General features: G+C 46.7%; 3 protein-coding genes across 4 annotated transcripts in view; 2 read left to right on the top strand and 1 right to left on the bottom strand.

The window, feature by feature from the left end:
• Positions 1-21117, top strand: part of jkamp (jnk1/mapk8 associated membrane protein) — a 230892-nt gene that overhangs the window by 83508 nt on the left and 126267 nt on the right. The gene's annotated exons all lie outside the window — the stretch shown is intronic.
• Positions 748-6470, bottom strand: srd5a1 (steroid-5-alpha-reductase, alpha polypeptide 1 (3-oxo-5 alpha-steroid delta 4-dehydrogenase alpha 1)). Its single transcript, XM_060043046.1, has 6 exons — positions 6006-6470; positions 5491-5657; positions 3861-3962; positions 1888-2038; positions 1677-1751; positions 748-1391 (listed from the first exon to the last, which is right to left on the bottom strand). The coding sequence occupies exons 1-5, from the start codon at positions 6314-6316 to the stop codon at positions 1685-1687; spliced, it is 798 nt and encodes a 265-aa protein (XP_059899029.1). The 5' UTR covers positions 6317-6470; the 3' UTR covers positions 748-1391; positions 1677-1684.
• nsun2 (NOP2/Sun RNA methyltransferase 2) lies at positions 6716-16661 on the top strand. Of its 2 annotated transcripts, none has more exons than XM_060043044.1 (19): positions 6716-6948; positions 7636-7793; positions 8108-8212; positions 8307-8412; positions 8530-8601; positions 9061-9145; positions 10813-11005; positions 11472-11546; positions 11679-11809; positions 11950-12023; positions 12589-12719; positions 12999-13095; positions 13230-13369; positions 13470-13562; positions 13741-13876; positions 14718-14798; positions 15589-15727; positions 15831-15870; positions 15961-16661. In XM_060043044.1, the coding sequence occupies exons 1-19, from the start codon at positions 6877-6879 to the stop codon at positions 16295-16297; spliced, it is 2265 nt and encodes a 754-aa protein (XP_059899027.1). In that variant the 5' UTR covers positions 6716-6876; the 3' UTR covers positions 16298-16661. The 2 variants fall into 2 exon arrangements, with proteins under 2 accessions (XP_059899027.1, XP_059899028.1); XM_060043045.1 differs by having other exon boundaries at positions 6717-6948; positions 13233-13369.

The raw sequence follows: 21117 nt of genomic DNA, 5'->3' as shown, positions 1-21117 counted from the left end.
GGATTATTTTCATGCATAAATAATACCCACAATTCCCACGCCAAACCCCCACTCACGTGAGGCATGCGAGTCAAAGAACCCCCCCCACCCTAGGCCAGTGTGTCGGTGAGCGTGTCACTCTCACATTACATCCAGGCCACCCGGCCACTCCCACTGTATAAACGCAAAGGAAAACATCCTCTCTCACGCTAAGATCCCCAATTGAATAGATACTTGCTGTCGTTTACAGTGAATCAGTGTTTACATAGCCCTGTGTTCTTGCATCCGGGCACCGTTTCATGCGTTCACAGCAGCGGTACACCTCTGTTATAGGCACATTGATCTTGGCTGAATGTGCACGCACACTCGCGAAGACGGGGGATCGTGAGACAGAAATAGCGGCTCCATACTGAGTAAAATATACAATGTCAACATAACAGTCAGGTCTAGAATAAAAAGAGCCTCATATTTTAGAAGAGCTGTGTGCGACCAGATGTGGTGAAATAGAAATTAGGCTGATGGTGCAGCATCCTCCAAATATTTACCCCATATTTGGAGGGAATCTGCATTCACACTGCACTATCAACTTCTACTAGCCTGTGGGCGCATTACATGCAGTGTCACGTCATTTAGAATTAGATTTGAGTCTACGATATGGATGAGTAAATTGTTCTAGCCATGCAATATACTGCGGTCACAGACAGAAATGAAAGAGGTTCATGCTCTCTCTGCTACAGTGATGAGAAACAGGTTTGCTAGAAAGATGAATACAGATCCCTAAATTTTAATGAAATTCATAGGGTACATCTTATAAGAGGCAGCTAAATGTTTGACAGATAAACACTTTTCATTCAGAGATGAACTCAATCGTTTTTGTTGCATGTTGAGTTTGAGTTACTTAAACTCGCTCTATTTAAGCACCGGACGAATTGAGAAATGAAATAGAATTAACTGAGTATGGTACTTCCCTTTTGACAATAAGATGAAACAACTATTTCACAAAAAGCCTGAGAATTCCTTTAAAATCGCTGAAGTGAGCATATCTTGGCAACACTGCAACAAATCAAATCGACCATCTTCACGTTTAGTATGTCTTTCTGCCCAAAGTACCCCTCAACTTGTTTTCAGATGGCCCCCCCCCCACCTCGAGGGAGTTCCTAATGTGACTCCACCCCCCTCCAACGTCACCATCACCTCATCCACTTTAGTTTATTTCTGTCTTTATTTCTCTTTGCTTCATTTGCTCCACTTTGAGTGTGAGGCACAAACCATCCTTTTCATTTCAGGCCTGAAGGTGGAGGAATGTGTTCCATCGCTGGTTCATTCCTCTCCTTTTGTGGCCCATCCCTGACGTGTCGGGTAGGAGTCTCTTGATCAGCTTCCCCTCTGACACCAGGTACCTGCTCTTACTTCTACAGGGATCACAAATGACTGTTAGATATACTATTTAGGAATTTACTGACTAGAATTCAAATGGGCACATTGTTCATTTAAAGCCAAGTCATCCAAGTGATGCCGAGAACCAAAAAAAGGGCACGGCCTGAATCGATATACTGCTCCTTCCATTGCAATTCAATAGCAACCCGGTTTGGTTCATTATGGACATTATCACTTCTGTGATGGCTATCCTTAAAATGTAATATAGCATCCCCCTGTGTTATATGTCATTGGAGAGACCTGCTGTGAGTTTCCCTTACCTGTTTTTTTAGAACACAAAGGGTATCAGCGCCTTCCTAGATTCAGGGTAGTCTTCAAATTTATTGAGATACCATCTAAGACAGAAGAGAGAAAGGTGTTTTCAGATTTTTTTTCAATATTTAATACAATGACTAAATTAAAAAAATATATAATGTATATCAAACATCTTGGTTAGGTGTTTTAGGGTTAATCTCTGGCGTCTTGTCTCACCTGTGGTGGGCCACAGCTCTGCTAGCGAGGACCACCAGGGTGAAGATGGAAAAGGATGTACTGTGCACCGAATGGCCAGCCAGAGCGAAGCCTGCCCACTCCGTTATCTCGCCTAGGAAGTTTGCTCCGGAGACGTACTCGAACAAACCCCCTATGGATGAAGATCAAATAATAAAAAAGGGCCTGCAACTGATCGGTTCTCTACACTTGATTGAATTGGACACTTACAAAGAAGTGCCTGTTGTGTTGACATTGTATATATTACTCATTATGGGGCCTCTATTTCTGTCTGGTTCTGTCTCACGATCCCCCGTCTTCGTGAGTGTGTGCGTGCACATTCAGCCAAGATCAATGTGCCTATAACAGAGGTGTACCGCTGCTGTGAACGCATGAAACGGTGGCCGGATGCAAGAACACAGGGCTATGTAAACACTGATTCACTGCAAAACAAAAGCACGAAGCTGTTTGATTGAGGTTCATAGCTTGAGAGAGGATGTTTCCCTTTGAGTTTACACAGTGGGGGGGCCCCGGGCCTCCTGGATGTAATGAAAGAGTGAGTGACATGCTCACTGACTCGCTGGACTAGGGCGGGGGGTTCCTTGACTCACATGCGTCACGTGACATATTGAGTGAGCATGCAGTCATTTGAAATGCAAAAACAGATTTAACAATGAACCGAATTTCATGACTATTATTGCTTGTCCTCCATTTAACAATAAATTTAAATCATAAATTTGCCCCAGACTCGCACTAAAAGGCAATCTTCATAAAAATAGACGTATAGCATGTTTCACTTATCTCGGTTATAGGATAATAACGAAAATGAATCTCACTGGAAAACCGGCTTAACTCTCTCCGTGTGTCTGTGTTTTCTGTTTATTTAGGTTCACAAAAAAAAAGTAATCCTACACTAGAATTGATCATACATCCATGGTAGTTCAAGTATCTTAAACCACAAAGAACAAGGTTACTAATTGCATCTTGTGATTCGGATGTGGGAAGTATAACTTCTGTCGCAGCAGTGGGCCTTTTAATGTCTTTCCAATCATTATTTTAACGTTATATGTCGATAAGAAATATCGCCTTAAGAAACTGATACTTGATTGACTACTTAAATCCGAAACACGTGAGACTTGCAGCCTTCAAAGGTATGATATTTCCTGCTGCTAGGGGTGTCTCAATCAAAACTATTATAAAAGTCGCAGTTTGACGACGTTGAGACGTAACATGGGATCATGGGAGCTTACACATTTATGTATGTAGAGGTGAAGACACATACATTGTCTTCACCACCATTGCCGGTGAAAATCTATCCGACGTGACTCAGTTCACGTAAGAGTTAATGTATTAATATTTTACGTTAAGTCAATTCATGTCATTGTAACAAGTAACACAACTTTAACTTGCTTCCTCAACATTTGTTGAGTCTACTACCCAAACCGCTGGAGTGTTATGTTTGGGAATTAAACCTCGGAGAAGCCCAGCGCTGTTATCCTTGGCCCAAACTAATCATAACAAAACAACTTTAGGAGCATGTTGAATGTTGTTGTAACTTTTTAACGCTATCATACACGCTAAAGTGTTGACAAAAGATTCTACTTGATGGGGAGAGATTGATGGGGTTTTTGGTTGCATTTTTAAGTTGGAAAGATATTGAAAATTCAGATATTCACAGCCTGAAAAGTTAATGCATCTCTTTACGATATAGTTAAGTCCTATAATGAACATGAAACTGCTATGAACAGAATCTAGGCTATATCATTATGAAATAATTTTAAATAATGTATGACATTATAAAATTATCATGATTATTTTCCATAATAATGTACTAAGATTTATTAAAGGGTCTGCATGGCAGCACTGGGTTTATAAACTAGTGGAAAAAACTAAAATGACAGCCAACAATGGCAATCGGTATCTGCATGCTATTTGAAACGTCTCCCATCTCCATTTGACCAGCCTAGATCTCTCACCTCTGGGGATCTTGTATCCCGTCTCTCCCGGCTTTCTTAAATTCCGTAGGATGTGGTCAGAGTGAAGATTCACCAGCCAGCCAACCAACCACAGAGCACATCCTGAAAACCAAGAAATGAATTGATGAGTAAGATGGTGGAGGATGTAAACTGGACTCATCTTTGACACAAGCTCCCCAGAGTTAGACTTGGTAGCACCCCCCATTCTGCCGGCGATTTGAGTTCGCCCTGCAGAAGGGTCTTGAGAAGAGCAATACATTTCTTTCTAGTTTCGATACGTTTTTGTGGGAGCCAATCACCAAAGGCTTTTCCCCCTGGCGCTCATCCTGGTGTCCTGGTGTCCTCCAAAACGTTTGGTGCCAAATCGCCCATAGGGGGCGCCATGATTCTTGGTGATTTTTACAGACCAAGTACATGTACAAGTACTTACATTTAGGTACTTCCCGATATTGAGTACTTAAAGATGACATATTATACCTACCACCAGGTATGACTGATTAGCAGTTACAAGCCGTTTTGAAAATCTGCCTCTTCTGACATCACAAGTGGGCGTGTCCTCCTAGATGAACGCTGGATAGATCAGTCTAGCAGCCTACCAAGTGGACTATAGCAAACGTTGCTCATCTATCCGTCATACATAGGTGGACACGCCCACTTTTGATGTCAGAAGAGGCCAATGGCTTTAAAGGCTTATCACACTCACACCTGGTGGTATAATATTTCACCTTTGATAATAACAATAGTGTTCAAGAGCCAGGGAACCCACTATTTCAGCGGGAATTCAAACACTGAGATCTTTAAAAAGAATTGAGGTGCTGAGAGTTCTAGGAAAGATGCTCTCGGATGCCACAATCCACCACTGCCCAGACAGAGCTCCACACAAAGTGCCTCAAGCAGAGTAGAACGATCACGTTTTGAGCAGTGGCAAAAACCTAGGATTTTACCCCCTTTGTTCTCTTAATTGGTCGTATTTCAGTAACAGGGATGAAATGGCATGGATTACTATGTTGACGGTCATATAAGACAAATCACCACGCTCACTGGCTCTACAACATAACGTCCCATTGCGTAAGGAGGTATCGGGTGGTTGTATCTGGGAAGTTTTAAGAGTAGGCCTACAGTATCGGGCCTGAGTCTGAGTACTGGTGTCGGTGTACATGCCTTATTTGACATGCTTAACATGTTTGCCTCTTGCACCTATTATGTCCGTCTGAATAGGTTTCGTGTACATTTTCGGGAAAAAATTCTAAATAAACAACATATGGTACACATGGTCTATGGTCTGATCTTAAGAAATACGCTAGTAAATCAACATTATTCTGCTACCAAATGGTGGCAGCAGGAATTTGAAACTTGCCATTCACATAGAGGGAACCTCCCTTAACATATGTGAAACATTTTGCATCGATATCTCATTCCATGACCTCACAGATTCGATTACATAAATTACTCTTATGCATAGCACCATTTTGCCTGTGTGTGTGTGTGTGTGTGTGTGTGTGTGTGTGTGTGTGTGTGTGTGTGTTAAAGGGGGCTGTCGCTGCGGTCGTGGGCTTTCAATACATTTCGTAACTGCTACATCATTATCATTACTCAATCGCAGGGGATGCAGCTTCCACCTTTTACCTACCTATGATGAAGCAGGGGTGTGTCACCCATCCTTCTGGGTATTCGGCATAATGGCTCAAATATCGTATCTGCATGTAGCCATTAACGATGCAGAATACAATGGCTAGGACGAACGAGACCACAGGTGTAGGTTTACCTCCTCGAATTAAAAATGGATAAACAAGGGACCTGGAATGGAGAGTACATGTTACACAACATTCTTGCCAGGCGTGTCTGTAATATTGCATTAGTTGTGTAGTACTATTACAATTATGAAATACATGGCCCAAGTTAATAAGTGTATCACGGAAAATAGAAAAGGCTGAAGGTGAAAATGTCATAAGTCGACAAATATTACCTTAGCCCGGAGAATTTATGTTGTTTTTAAACCAAAGGCATGTCGATACAAAAAGGATGACCCAACCCGCAAATCTGAAAATTGGTGAGCTTATCGAAATAAGTACCATCTGATAAGAATATTTTCTTAATAGGAAACACCACGGAGGGAATTGCGAGTGGAAGCATTAACTTACCCACCTTTGAACATAGTGGCAAAAATACATTGCTATCAACAGTGCATTCGGTAGCTGTGAAGTTTTGGCAGAAGGCGTCCACAAAACGAGGTAGAGAGGTACCATGAATGCAGGTAACTCTTGAACGAACCAGGCAAATTTGACGTTGATTGGAAATCCATATTTACCCGAAGCATATCGACCATATGGCACGTTTTCAAAGAGCAATGTAAAGAAAGTGCATACAGCCATGAATATGAAGAAGTAGCCCATGCAGTCTAAATAATACTTCTCCTCCTGCTCAGAGGAGAACATCATTGCTGGAAGGGTGTCCATAATAAATAGACAAGCTCACTATTTAGCAGAAGTTGTAGTTCAGAGCTTAATTTGATATTTAACAAAACTACTACACTATGCAACACTACTGCTCTGCATTATGGTTGGTTCCGCCTTCTATCATCTGTTCGCTTCACGTCAACCAATCATCAACATGGTGTGTCGTGCTCGTCAACCAACAAACCAATCAGCCACGTGGTGGGTCGGTCTGGCAAAAAAAATCGACGAGTGGACGATACTCTTTAAAATGTATTATTTATTATACAGTATTGCAAAGTTAATTAATAATTGTTTTAATTCAGATACACGATTCAAACGAAATTAGATAGATAGACTGGAAAAGAAGAACATATTGTCTTTACTTATAGCTTCTGTAATTCTGGCATATTTTGTGGCCACCCATGAGGTCTTGACTCAATACGCTGCGCCAACAGACTGCGCGGTAGAGGCAACACGTTTCAGGGACCCAAAACACTAACTAGGCGCATGTTAATAACTACATAGCTATTGATCGCCTAACGTTTTGCAAGTTATTCTGCAGGGTTGTCTTCAATTCCAACATGGGGAAAAGAAGCAGACAGAGACAGAAAAACCAGTCTTCGGGAGTGGGACGAGACAACAGAGACAATGGTGTAGGTTGAGTGAATTTCTCTAACTCTTGCTATTGTAGCTGTTCATATCTTTCATACATTCAGTAATTGAAGAGTTTCTTCCAATGTCTAAATATGATGTATACTTTATGTCAGGCAGCAGTTTAAAGAAACTGTTGGGATTTTAGGGTTAATATTCCTCTCTTTATGTTGTATCAGGGTCCTATATTACCTAGGATTATGTAGCACATAATGGGAACATGACAAATGTTTCCTAGTTCTACGAATGTTCTCTCACAGGATCCTATGTTACCCAGCTCTGTATTTGCTTTCTATAAAATGTTATATTGTGGGAACTTTTTAAAGCACTGCCGTCTGGCTCTCAATATGGCCTACACGTGAAGGAACGTATCTTAGAATCACATAGCTTAATTCTTCCTTAGAGACTAGGCTAGTATACATGATTTTGAATCTAAACTCTCACACTACTGTTTCATTACTGTTAAAAAAACATCTAATTTCATCCAGATTGTTTGTCTCCAAGATTTCTTTCTGCATTTATCTATGATTTTGTACCCTTTTTCAACAGAGACCACAGAGATTAAAATAAATAAATTAGAATGACGGTTAATGTGTGTAAACAGCATATTGAACTGCAAAGTGGACACACCAGATGCATGCATGTGTAGGCTCACATGGAGACTTTAATAAAACATGTATGTGTTCCAGAGCTGGGGAGCCGGCTATGCTGATATCGTTAAGGAGAACCAACTCTTTGAAGACTACTACAAGGAGCTGGGTTTGGTGCCGGAAGGGGAGTTTGAACAGTTTATGGATGCCATGAGGGAACCTTTGCCTGCAACCATTCGCATCACTGGATACAAGAGGTGAACGGTTATATTTGCCCATTTCCTACGTCTCCCATCATTCATGGAAAGACACGCTAATAGTGGAGACGCTTCCTACATGAAGTACTACTATTGCCTTTCACTGCACATTATGGTTTTCTACTAAGTGCTAGTTCTCTAGCACCTAGTATAATAATCAGCATAATCTGCTGAATGATTCTCTTGGTCTTTATCATTCCTTGTTCTTCATCATTCCTTGTTCTTCAAGGCCCACATATGCTGATGGATCATTGCTTATAGCAAGCAAAACTCTACTGTGTATTCTGAAATTCCCATTTACTCTCCTGCTGCAGCCATGCCAAAGAGATTCTTCATTGTCTCAAGGAGAAGTACTTCAAGGAGATCCAGGAGGTGGAGATTGATGGTGTGAAGCTGGAGGCTCCCACGCCTCTCAGCTGGTAAGTCTGGTTTGGTTCAGCGGCAGCCAATGAATGCTCTTAGACGTGGTGTGGTTTTGGTGTGGTTCACTACGGTTTGTTGTTTTGTGACGAGGTACCCAGACGAGCTGGCATGGCAAACCAACATGAGCAGGAAGATCATCAGGAAGTCTCCACTGCTGGAGAAGTTTCACCAGTTTCTGGTCAGCGAGACGGAGTCGGTGGGTTCACAGTCAGAACATTCCCAAAGACCGGAATTTCACTTGGTATTCCTGCGCTGCATGTAACGGCTATGAAACAACCTTTTCTGACTTCTATAACCGCTCTTTTATTTCCAGGGTAACATCAGTCGTCAGGAAGCGGTCAGCATGATTCCTCCTCTCCTGATGAAAATCGAATCACACCACAAGGTCAGAAGAACTACCCCACACACAGAAAGTACCTGTGTGCTTAATCAAAATGTCACACATTCCTGGTTCCGAGCGTTGTATTCTATCCCATTATCTTCCGTCAAAGAATCTTGTTTAAAGAAGGAGCTAGATTTAAAAACGAATCCTAAAATATCCATTATATTTCATCCGAGATTTAGGAAACATGCTAAATGGAGATACTAGCTTCTCCAACAACAATGCAAAAGCCAGTATGTTCTCCTTTTACATCCTGGGTTTAAACATTGCTTTTTGTTTTGGCCTGTATGTTTTGATTCACCATACTGTAATGTTTTCACTGTAATGTATTTGCTCAGAAAACATCTGCGTAGAAACATGATGGGATGTTTACCTGAATTGGCATGTAATGGCCGCCTATACAATAGCAGTGTGACGTCCTAACGGCTGGCCCGGTGCTGGGCCTGCCTCTCTCCTGTGCAGATCCTGGACATGTGTGCCGCCCCAGGCTCCAAGACCGCCCAGCTGATCGAGATGCTGCACGCCGACATGGACGTGCCTTTCCCAGGTCTGTCCCGGGTTCAGTTGAACCCCCGCTTCTGCTGCACTTCTGCTCAGCACTAATATCAGGGTACACGGCTTAGGCATTGGACTGACAGACATAAGGTATTGAAAAGGATAAGCCAAGATGTCGGCTTATCAATGAGTAGTTCAATACCAAATTGATCATTTTGCATCCAGAATTTGAGTTTGCTGGGCGTTTGCTTTCCATTAGCTGCTTCCATTGACTTGCAGAGTTAGTGAAGCCTACCTCCTATTCATTTGAGAGGAATACACTTTTAATTGCTTTTCAAAGATTTCCAATGTGAATAGTCCCTTCTTCAAAATGAGGGCCAGTAACAACACAACACGATTGTCGTTTTTCTACTAACACACAGATAATTGTTTAATACTTGGTAAGATATTGCCAGATCTTAACAATATGGGCCCTTAATCAATATTGGTAAGGCTCAGGAGTATCCCCCCAGAATCTTTGGAAACCATGATCTAAATGTTCATGTTTTGATGTAATGTTCAGATGGAACGGTGGTGTTGAGAAAATGTACACCAGTGTTCACGCATTTGTAAATGTCTCTGACGTCACTCAGGCAGAAATAATGCTCAAACTAGTTAATGTTTAATGTTAGGTTTAGTTGAGTTATGTCATCGAATTCAAGTGAAATCGTCATGGTAGGGATATAATTGATGTAGCAATGTTTTGAGGCCAATTTAATCAGAATTGAGGGAACTATTGAAAAAAAACAAGCGACCATATGCACCATATTCACACCATTCATAAAATGGCCACTAGGTGGCGGTCCCTCCTTGCACTGGTGCTGGAACCCATTCCGATTTCTCCCTTGTAAAATATAGCTTTATCAAATGTGAAGGCTTAGCCTACTAAAATAAGTTGGCCCAAGATATCTTAAATTTAGTGACAAAGCAAAACTGGTTGCATAAGATGCTTCTAAATCTTTTTTCCATGAAATATAAATTAAGTGGATCACTCTTTACATCCCGCCCGAGGCTATTCAGGCTTGGTTTGGATGGGGTCTCTGTGGACCTCAGTTCTTAGCGTCACCACCGTAGGGTACGCCTTCGGGGATGTTACAGCTGTTTAACCTCAGATGGGGACAGCCTCTCTGTATCCAGCCAGGATTGGAGCTCACGTTCTTTGAGAGTTGTTGGTTACATAGTTGCCCTATGTGACCAACAACTCTCAGGCACAAAGAGGTATGGAGGGAGGTATGGGACCTTTTAAAGGGGTGATATGCTATTTCGACTTTTCCCTTTTCTGTAGACTGTTATATGATGTATGTGTACGTCTGCTAAGCTAGAAAAATCTAAGTCTGAGCCAGGGGGAGTATTCGCGCCCACCGAGAACGCCCCTCAATAAGTGTGTGAAACAGCTTGTGTGCGCTCAAACTTTACTTCCCTAACAGTGTGACGTCAGACTGGGCAGTGGGCAGTGCCTCCCTGCTACCCGCAATGTTAACAACCTCTCAGGGGTGTACATTTATTCTTACGGGGGTATGATGAATGAACCATAGATTGGGGAGGCGTGTCTTCTAATCCTTCAGAAGGTTGGATGCGATATCGGGGCCGAGCCCGTTGAACATGCGGTTCTGAACGCGTTCCGGAACGCTCACGGACCTGTCGTTGTCCTCCGTCCTTCTGTCCCCCCCCCCCCTGCAGAGGGCTTTGTGATCGCCAACGACGTGGACAACAAGCGTTGCTACCTGCTGGTGCACCAGGCCAAGCGCCTCAACAGCCCCTGCATCATGGTGATCAACCACGACGCCTCCATCATCCCGTCCCTGCAGGTGGCCACCGACGGCTGGAGGGAACCGCTCTTCTACGACCGCATCCTCTGCGACGTGCCCTGCAGGTGAGCCCGACCTGCCGCCGCCGCCGCCGCCGCTCCACACAGCCAGGAGTGCAGGGACTTTGTGCTAGGGACAGGGGGACGGGGACGGGTGGTCACTCACGGGGGGGTATGGAACCCGTATGAAGGGGGGACAGATGGTGACGCGGGACGTGGTTTCGTTTTGTGTGTTTGATGATCGGGATGAGATGATTGGCAGGCGGCGTTGGGATTGAAAGGGAATATCGGTGCACGCTCCCACGTGCGTGCGCGGTGGTTATATTTGTAGGTATTTTAAAGTGGAGCTCCTGGCTCTGAACCCCGCTGCCAAACGCAACCCCTCCAGGAGGCAGGAGAGGCGGGTAGCGATGGTCGTGAACAGTCGGTGCCTCTGCAGCCGCGTTCAGAAGGAATGTTGGTTTCAGAAGGGCCGTGGACGAGCCAAGCTCACCGTTTGATTGGTCCGCTCTGTTTTTGTTTCTGTCCTCAGCGGAGATGGCACAATGAGGAAGAACATAGACGTGTGGAAGAAGTGGACCACGGCGAACAGTCTGCACCTCCACGGGTGGGTGACGCGCGCCCGGCGTGCGGAGAGCGTATTGTTCGATGTAGCGGCTCATGCCTGTGGAGGCCCACCGAGCCTGCAGTGTTGAACTAAAGTCCATCCTGTGTGTGCGTGTGTGTGTGCGGTCTCCAGGCTGCAGCTGCGTATCGCGATCCGCGGCGTGGAACAACTGGCCGTGGGCGGGCGGATGGTGTACTCCACCTGCTCCCTCAACCCCATAGAGGACGAGGCGGTGATCGCCGCCCTGCTGGAGAAGAGTGAAGGTACAACAACACTCACACAAAGCAAATACATGGAACACAGCTGTGTGTGTGTGTGTGTGTGTGTGTGTGTGTGCTATTTTAACCGGTGTCGTATGCTACCCGAGAAGCCTAACACCACCACGTGGTGCCGTGTTTTCCAGGAGCTCTGGAGCTGGCCGATTGTTCTGCTGACCTGCCCGGTCTCAAGACGATGCCCGGCGTCTCCAGCTGGAAGGTAACCCCCCCCCCCCTGATGAGTCCAGGCCTCTCTCCTCTTAGGGTTTTTTTTTGGCCGTGCTGACTTCGCTTGCAAAACAAGAAAAAAGTGGTTTGTTTGAATAGGACAGATTTCCTTCAGACTAGTTGCGGCCTTAAAGAGTGTACATTGGACAATATGAATGCTGTTGGGAGTGCTGTAATTGATATTGAACGTGCTTTTTTTGGCACTTGGGTAAGTGTGTGTGATACAGAGAACAATCTTCTGAGATGATGACGCAAAAGAGGGCGACTATTGAACGTTATCGCGGTTATCCTTGTGTGTGTTCAGTCTGAAACCACCCAAATATAGTAAATGTCTCTTAAAATAATCAATACAATATCACTGCAGGCTCCAACATCAAACGACTCAGCTACAATCAGTGTGTGTTGTGGCATGGACTCGAGACAAGAGCGTCATCGGGTAAAGACCGGCCACGCCCCAGCCGGGCTTGGCTGCCGGGCCCTGACGGCACTGTGTGAATGAAACGCCCTCTCTCTCTCTCTCTCTCTCCCTCCCTCCCCCCCCCCCCCCCCCGCTGCAGCTCATGACCAAAGAGGGCCAGTGGTTCAACGACTTCTCTGAGGTCCCCTCCAGCCGCCACACCCAGATCCGCCCCACCATGTTCCCGCACACAGACAAAGACAAACTGGCCAGCTTCCACCTGGACAGATGGTGGGTCTCAGGCCGTCTCGCGCACCTACACAAAACACAGAACCCGTTAATGTGGTGGTTGGTTAACTCCTACACCAGAGCATCGGTGTGTTAAGGCCATAAAATAAACTTATCTCAATCTAAGTAACTGATGAGGGACTGTAGGGTTGGAACGGGCCAGCAGAGAGAGCTGTTTAGCTAAAGTGTGTGTGTGTGTGTGTGTGTGTGTGTGTGTGTGTGTGTGTGTGTGTGTGTGTGTGTGTGTGTGTGTGTGTGTGTGTGTGTGTGTGTGCCTCTCAGCATGAGGGTCCTGCCTCATCACCAGAACACGGGGGGGTTCTTCCTCGCTGCCTTGGTGAAGACGGCTCCCATGCCATGGAACAAAAGAGCCCCCAAGGTAAACACACCACGCCTGTGGATCACTCTCTGACCCCCCCCCCCCCACCACCACCACCACCACCACCACCCTACCCTCAAGTAGAACCGGGTCCGTTCCTCCTCCTAACCCCGCCCCCTCTTCCTCTCCGTCAGCAGGCGAGGAAGGAGCCCTCCGCGGCCCCCGCCCCCGTCCCAGCAGAGGCCGCCCCGCCCACAGAAGAGGTCCCCCCCGTGGGAGGGGAGGACGCCCCCCAGGGGGACCAGCCCGCCCCGGCCCGGGAGGCTGCGTGTGGGTGAGTGCCGTCAGGGGGGGGGGGGGGGGAGACGTTGGCATCAAGGGTTAGAGCGATGTTAGAGTGTGTGGTCTCACCTGACTCCCTCTGCACCACCCAGGCCTCCACCTCACAAGAGGAAAAAGATGTTCGGCTTCAAAGAAGATCCCTTTGTGTTCCTCAGTGAAGACGACCCGGTCCTAGCTCCTATTCAGTGAGTGTGCGTGTGTGTGTGTGTGCGTGTTCGTAATGAGCCAAGCCCTCCTACACAGCCTTTGTGCATTTCTGTTGGGTATTTTCTACTCAGTTTTTAAACACTATTTTTAGTGTTATTTTTCATTACTTTTACTAGTTCCTTCCTGCCTCTAATTGTGTGTTTGTGTGTGTGTCAGGTCCTTCTATGACCTGTCCCCAAACTTCCCCAAGCTCAATGTCCTGACTCGGTCCCACGAGGGAAAGAAGAGACACCTCTACATGGTGTCTAAAGAACTACGAAACGTCATGCTCAACAACAGCGAGCGCATGAAGGTGTGTTTACATTGAGTCCTCCGTATTGATTCCTGAACCTGCGTCACTGCAGCTCTACTGCAAAGTGTTTTAAGACAGATGGGGCTCTACCCAGGTTGCTGGGTTGGTATATGCGCATTTCTTTTGTGGCAACATCTTAGTCGCACTTAAAAAAAGAAGACAGTGCGCCCTAGCTTGTTCTTAAAGGTGACCTATTATACCGTGTCGACCTAGATGTATGACGGATAGATGTGCAACGTTTGCTACAGTCCACTGGGTAGGCTGGTGGACTGATCTACCCAGCACACATGGTGGACACGCCCACTTGGCCGTCACCAGGCCGATTTTCTGCCTGGTGACGGCTAATCACACTCACACCTGGTGATATAATATGTCACCTTTTTAATCTACAGGTGTCTTTGCAGCAGTGTTAGCTTCGCACATAGACGTTCTGATTCAATGCCTCTCCCTTCTGCAAGCCTTTGAGACCCTGAGACGTCTATGACCGACCTCTGGGCAGATCTGTGCACCTCCCATCATGTTCTTTTTCGATTGTCGATTTACAATGACTGCACAAATATTTAAATGGACAAAGTGCCATCCCGGTGCCTCTTCATCATAGGTCTGATGATATAACCTGTCTATCTAGGGGTCTTTTAATTCACTGCACGAATGAAGTGAGCATTCTGGCCAGGGCTCAGTCCTAAAGGATGAAGTTTCCTTCAATGGACTAGACCGGGCGCACCGAGCTCTGGTGGATGTGTTCTTCTGTTGTCCCGTACCCTACTGAGTCATCCTTGCATATCTATACTGCATTCAGTGAGACCAGGCATTTACATTTGTTCCCCTTTGCTGCTCTTAGGTGATCAACACTGGAGTGAAGGTCTGGTCCCGCAACAGCGACGGGGAGCAGTTTGGCTGTGCCTTCCGCCTGGCGCAGGAGGTAAACACGCAGGGCCCGGCTCCTCACAAACACTGCATTATGTGGAGGATGGAAAATCGTTGGTTGTGTGTGCCATTTTAGGGGCCACTCACATTAGGGCCGTTTGCCTGTTCCGTGCTGCAGGAAGATTCAGCACGATTCCCCCCCTCCCCACTCCCCCCGCTGGCCCGTGGTCACACTGCTCCCAAAGGCCGTGGCCTGGGCACGACTGCTCCTTCATACATACGTCATCACGTCGTAATACGATAAATACGTCATCACCAAGCGTGGTGTCCAGCTGCGACTGTCCAGCTGCGTGAAGTCAAGTAAACACTCGACTTCACGATCGCACCAACGTAAACCCACTCGTGAACCGCTTGCCGCCATTGTTTAAAATGATTGTTGTGGGGAAGAAGGGCATGGACCTATAAAAAAAGAAGGGTCGTGCAAGGACTACGTCATCCAGCTCACGTTGCGTATCATCTCATTAGCATCTGTACTTTGGCCACGGCACACCTCCCCCAAGTGTGCCGTGGACTCACACGACTCCTTAGTGGCTTATGCAGTCTGAAGGTATTTTAAGTTAGAAAGATAGTGGATATTCAACCGATAACCGTGATCCGACATGGCAACAAAATAACCTTTGCAAGATAGATAGATCGGAACCGTGTGTTTGATTTAAATGTTGGTCTTGGTTGGATACTAGACACGACCACCAATCCTCCAAGGACACTCCAGGTGTTATTTTGAGCCTTGTTGAGCAGTTGGCATTGACCACATCCATCATCCTCCCCTCCTCCTTCTCTCCCAGGGCATCTACACGCTGTACCCATACATCCGCTCCAGGATGGTCACGGTCAGCGTGGAGGACATCAAGGTCCTGCTCACCCAGGAGAACCCCTTCCTCAGCAAGCTGCAGAGCAAAGCCCACGCCCAGGCCAAGAGCCTAGGTGGGCCGCCTGGAGAGCCCCTGTGGCCCCTCGATGCACACATGGAGCTACCCAGTTTGGGGGGAGTTTGACACTGATTGCAATTTCTTTCTTTTTTTTTCAGGCATGGGGAGTATCGTGCTGAGGTACCAGCCCAACCCAGAGTGAGTACACGCGTGTTTCCACCCAGCTTAAAGAGGTTATTCTGGGCGTGGTGGTTTGCTGACCCCTGTTCCTCCCCTGGTTCCCGGCAGGGAGCCGCTGGAGCCCCAGTGCCCCATCGAGCTGTGCGGCTGGAGGGGGAAGACATCCATCCGCGCCTTCGTCCCGCGCAACGAGCGCTTCCACTACCTGCGCATGCTGGGAGTGGAGGTGTTCCGCGACAAGTCGGGCCAGGGCGGAGCACGGAGGGAGGGGGGAGAGGAGCCGAGGGAGGGCGGAGAGGAGCCGAGGGAGGGCGGAGAGGAGCCGAGGGAGGGGGGAGAGGAGGTGGAGTCCAAGGAGACGAAGGAGACGAAGGAGGACACCGAGATGGCCAGTGGGGACATCGTGGGGGACTCTGAAGGGAAGATGGAATCGGACCAACCCTGACTGGGACAGGGAGGCGGATGCCAGGGCGGGGTGCCAGGTGCCCTCGGGCAACCCCAAATGTCTTAAGGAAATTATAATGAACTGTTATAGCGGGATTCTCCCAATTAAGGATTGGACTATGTAATACTTGATCCCTCAAATGAGCTGGGCGTTCTATTCCATACTGCGCCGTTTGTTTTATTATTTTTATTTTTAGTAGAAACTATTCCGCTTTTAAAGTGGCCGAAATGTTTCAGTTTGTGTTGTATACGGTTAAAGAATGGTTTATTTTCTGCCGTTTTACTTTTCTATGCCTGTAACTGTTGAAGAACACGAGGTGTTGATTAACAAGACGAAACATTAAAATCCTTACATTTCGTCAGTTCATAGCCTTTTGTGTTTCTCCAAGTCAAACATGCCAAAGATGAAGCAGAATATGATTGTGCAAAGATCGAATTTAGACAATATAATTTTGTCCCCCGAAATGCTTTGGTTGCATGGACCAACTTTTCAATCCATTAAAAAGGCGTTATTCATCTTGGGACCGTTTTCAAGTCTGCACAATGATCTACAAAGAAAACAACCTTATTGATGACCGTTCAATGACAACAGGGGTTTGAAGCTGACTGTCCAAAGTGAACAGAATTGTAAATTTCTAATCAACTGGTTGTCAATGTCAGTGATAATGGCATATACTGTACTGAACATATACTGTGCATCACAACAATCCATATTTGATATGATGGCTTGCCTATGTATGCGCTGAGCGGTTGCCATGGCAGCATCCCTGATTGGACCGCAGCGCACTGATAGACAGGTGTTCCATCTCTACTTGTGTTTATTATCTAGCCTTGCTGCCATGACAACAGCAGCCGCTCTATAGCGGCGTCACACAGACTGTAGGAGTGGAGATGGCGAGGCTGGTCACCGTCTCTGGCTCTCTGTTTTCACCGATACTTCCTTTAGTCTAATGTCTGCGGTCATGTTCCAGTGACTTCTGTGTGAATCGGTTCCATAAGTGCAACCGTTCACCTGCCATGTTGACGGTCCCCATGACAGCGTTGTCAGGGGAGCGGTGAATCCCTGAACTGTGAGCCAATAGGATGGAGAGAGAGAGAGAGTCAGGCTAATGGCCAGATGTAAAGGTAGAAAGAGGATGAACTCGTTATAGATGGCTAAACAGAAGGATTATGGACAAATGGAAGAAAATAAATGTGTGACACTGGCTGTACTCCAGCTCCCCTGTTATGTGTGTGTTGTGTCGTCTCCCGTCTGAGTGATGCCATTCAGCCTTTTTAGCTGCAGTTTGTGCTGCCAAGTTGCTAATACTAATGACATCCTTTCCAGTTGGAGAAACTCAGGCACTCACACACATGCCTCCCTCCAATCTCTCCCCCTCTCTCTCTCCCCCCTTCCAGCTCTTCATCTCTCACCTTCTTTTTCCGTGTACCTCCTCCAGTCCGCCCACTCTCTCCAGCTCACTGCCCCCCCCCCCCCCCCCCCCTCCCCGTGGCCAGGGGCTCTCTAAGATGAGATCCCTCCTGTTCAAATCGCAAATGTTTGGCTTGTCAATAGAGCTGTATGTGGAGTTTATTGTTCACTGTTGTTCACCCGTCTCACGTGCCTACGCGCTTACAGGAGAGTGCAGTTGAGTTGCAGCGACCTCTTGTTTTTGTTCAGTCCATCCTGTAATATCACTTATCCTTACATGAGCTTTTTAATTGTATTAATTTGAATACCTGAAATCAACTCTTCATACTGGTGTACATGCCAACTGCTGTGACCTCATCTGGTCATTCATTTGGACGGTTCCAATGCTACGTCAAATGAAAAGCCCTTTCATCCTCTCTTTACCTCAACACCTTGACGTCCACATGCAGAATAGAGATGAATATATGTTTTGGGATTATATCAAACCGTTATGTAACAGAGACAGAAAACACACATTTGCCTGCACCCACACACACACACACACATACACGCACACACACACTCACACAGACACACACACACACACACACAGTTGGATGGGCGATGCTGTTAAAGCTCTTGTTTCATGTTTGGATTGAACCAAATCACACATACTTTTACTTTGAAGACATGCATGTGTGCAAGTACTTTGTGCATTTTTTTTTTCAAAGTCGGTCAGTGAATCTTTTGTTACGGTGTTTCTGAGTCATTGTGTGTGTGTTTGTGTTGGACGTGAGCGCAAAATACACAAGCAGATTTCCAGAACATGACACTCATTCACTTCCAATTTATTCCTCATCCCCCCCATTTTATTTAGTGCAGTCAGTTGTTGTCCTGAGGCCTCTACTTTGAGTTCAACCCAAACCCTTTGCATTCACTTTGATGCTAGTGGGTAGCTGACCTTGAAGCTTACCCCCCCCCCCCCACACACACACACACACACACACACACACACACAAAAAGTCATTTTATTCATACTTGGTCAGAGATGAAGAAATCTGATGACAGAGATGTGGGGAGAGGGAGAGAGGGAAGGTAGAGGGAGAGAGGAAGGGAGAGGTAGAGATGGAAGGGAGAGGGAGAGATGGAAGGGAGAGGGAGCGGGAAGGGAGAGGGAGAGATGGAACGGAGAGGGAGAAAGGAAGGGAGAGGGAAGGGAGAGGGGGAGATGGAAGGGAGAGGGAGAAAGGGAAGGGAGAGGGAGAGATGGAAGGGAGAGGGAGAGATGGAAGGGAGAGGGAGAGATGGAAGGGAGAGGGAAGGGAGAGGGAGAGAGGGCGAGAGTCAAGGGAGGGATGGAAGGGAGGGGGAGGGGGAGTGGTAGCGACGGAAGGTTATAGGGAGCCACGGACATGGAGAGGGAGGGCGGAGGAGATGGTCATATGTCAGAGTGACAGATTGGGGCTGGCGCTTTACCCCTTCAACCCTTCTGCCTCTCACCGAGTGTCTCAGTCAGCGTCCCCCTGCCCCGTCTCCGATGACGACGATTCTCATCTTCAGATCAACACGGGTTCAGGGAGGGGGGAGGGGCTAAGCCATTTGAAGGAAGGTGGCAGACACCTGTCCTCATCCCCCCCCCCCCCCCCCCCTTCTTCACACATGTACACTTGGCCACATGAGCCCATCTCACCTCCCTCGTATGTACTGTAGAGAGGGGCATTAGTAGAAGGACTGCTGCTCTATCTCCTTCCCTCGATGGGGGTCAGGGAGGGTTAGCCTTGCAGCGCTTAATCCACCCCCCCCCCCCCTCCCCCTCTGCCTGCCTACCCCACCCTAGCCAGGGGGAGATATATAGAGATAGAGGGGATGAGAATAGATTGAGTGAGAGATGGAGAAAAGGACTAGAGGGCAAAGGGCAAAGAAAGAGCTGGAGGGGGGAGAGAGGGAGGGATGGAGGGAGGGGAGACGACGGAGAAAAGGAAGAATAAAATCAAAGTTGTTTGGAGAATGTGAAGGACGGAGGGTGTGGGCTTTATCCAGTGCATGCCTGCAGGTGTTGCCTAGTAACAGAGACAAAATAGATTGGGGAGCCAGACACCACCGTTCCCTTTATCTTGTTTCTCATTGATCATGGCCAGTGCATGCACAAACACGCACACCGAGCATAAAGTCAACAACTGCAGAATCACGCACAGTACACACACTGACACAGCACGCAAACCAAATAAACAAACCATGACAAGGCCACAAAGAAATGTTAGGCCTTAATTGTGTATGTATGTGTGTGTGTGTGTGTGTGTGTGTGTGTGTGTGTGTGTGTGTGATAGACTAAAGGATAGAGAGCAAAAACAGGGGAAAGTGAGAAAGAGGAAACGTATGAGAGATAGATAGGCTGAGCAAATGTTTTAAGCCTGACTTGTTGCCATAGCATTTTCTGCGCTCTGACATATTCTCTGCTGCTGCAACAATATCCACAGCAAGAGGGCCTGCTGCTAGAAGCTGCATTCCCCAGTTCAATTCGTTTGTGTAGTCAGAATTCAGGGAATTCTTCCTAAAAGGGATTTATCGTCAATTGGAAGGAGAATGGCAGACAAGGCAGGAGATGGGGAGACCCTGGCGGAGCAGAGAGCTGAGCTGAGTAGGACGGTGGACGAAGGGAATGAGCAGGCAGACAAAACAAGGAGGCAGTCGGGCAGGCAAGCAGGCAGACAGCCAGGTAGGTAGGTAGATAGGTAGGTAGATGGATGGTGAATTGGTGATCCTGAGAAAAGGGTGACAAAGTTAAACTTAAGTATCAAGGTAGGTAAAATGTATTCTAGTACACAGTTGAAGGAGCCGGTACACTGACTCACCACCACTGTGGTTGAAAGAAAGATCTGGCGATGAGAAAAAGATCTGGTGCTGAGTGTCCTGGATAGATACACTGCAGACGAGATGATAGCAGGTGTGTGACTTGGAACATACGAGTGGGATGAACAGTAATCCGGGAGCCGGGAGAATGAATGCATTTCCATACACCAATGCCCACTGGAAAGCGCGCTTTACATGTGTTTTACTGTTTTACATGCTGTTTTAGCTTGCCAAGAATTTAGTCTTTTGGCAGGCTGAAAAATAATCTCATGTTACTTATATTGGCATTAACAATGAAACAAAAAAGAAACTGTCTTGATGTGAGCGTCAAAGCAGTACTTGTACTGTACATTTGTCTGCAAGATATATATTTCCTTGCCAACAAGGAAAAAGCTGTAAGCAGCGAGGAAAGGACACAGCATCGCATATAGACGGCTACAGTAAACGTACGTTACAGCCATAGTCCAATGTGCTGAGTGTAAGGTTAAGTTTCTCACCACAACCTTGAACTTGAAATAGGAGGACAGAAGCAGTAAGGCAATACACTCACCATGTCAGCTGTGTGAGTGGGGAGAGCGATC

The sequence above is a fragment of the Gadus macrocephalus genome, chromosome 22 (genome assembly GCF_031168955.1).
Source record: "Gadus macrocephalus chromosome 22, ASM3116895v1".
Lineage (NCBI taxonomy): Eukaryota > Metazoa > Chordata > Actinopteri > Gadiformes > Gadidae > Gadus > Gadus macrocephalus.
The sequence above is the reverse complement of the archived record's forward strand: the minus strand, read 5'-3'. Positions and strand labels throughout refer to the sequence as shown.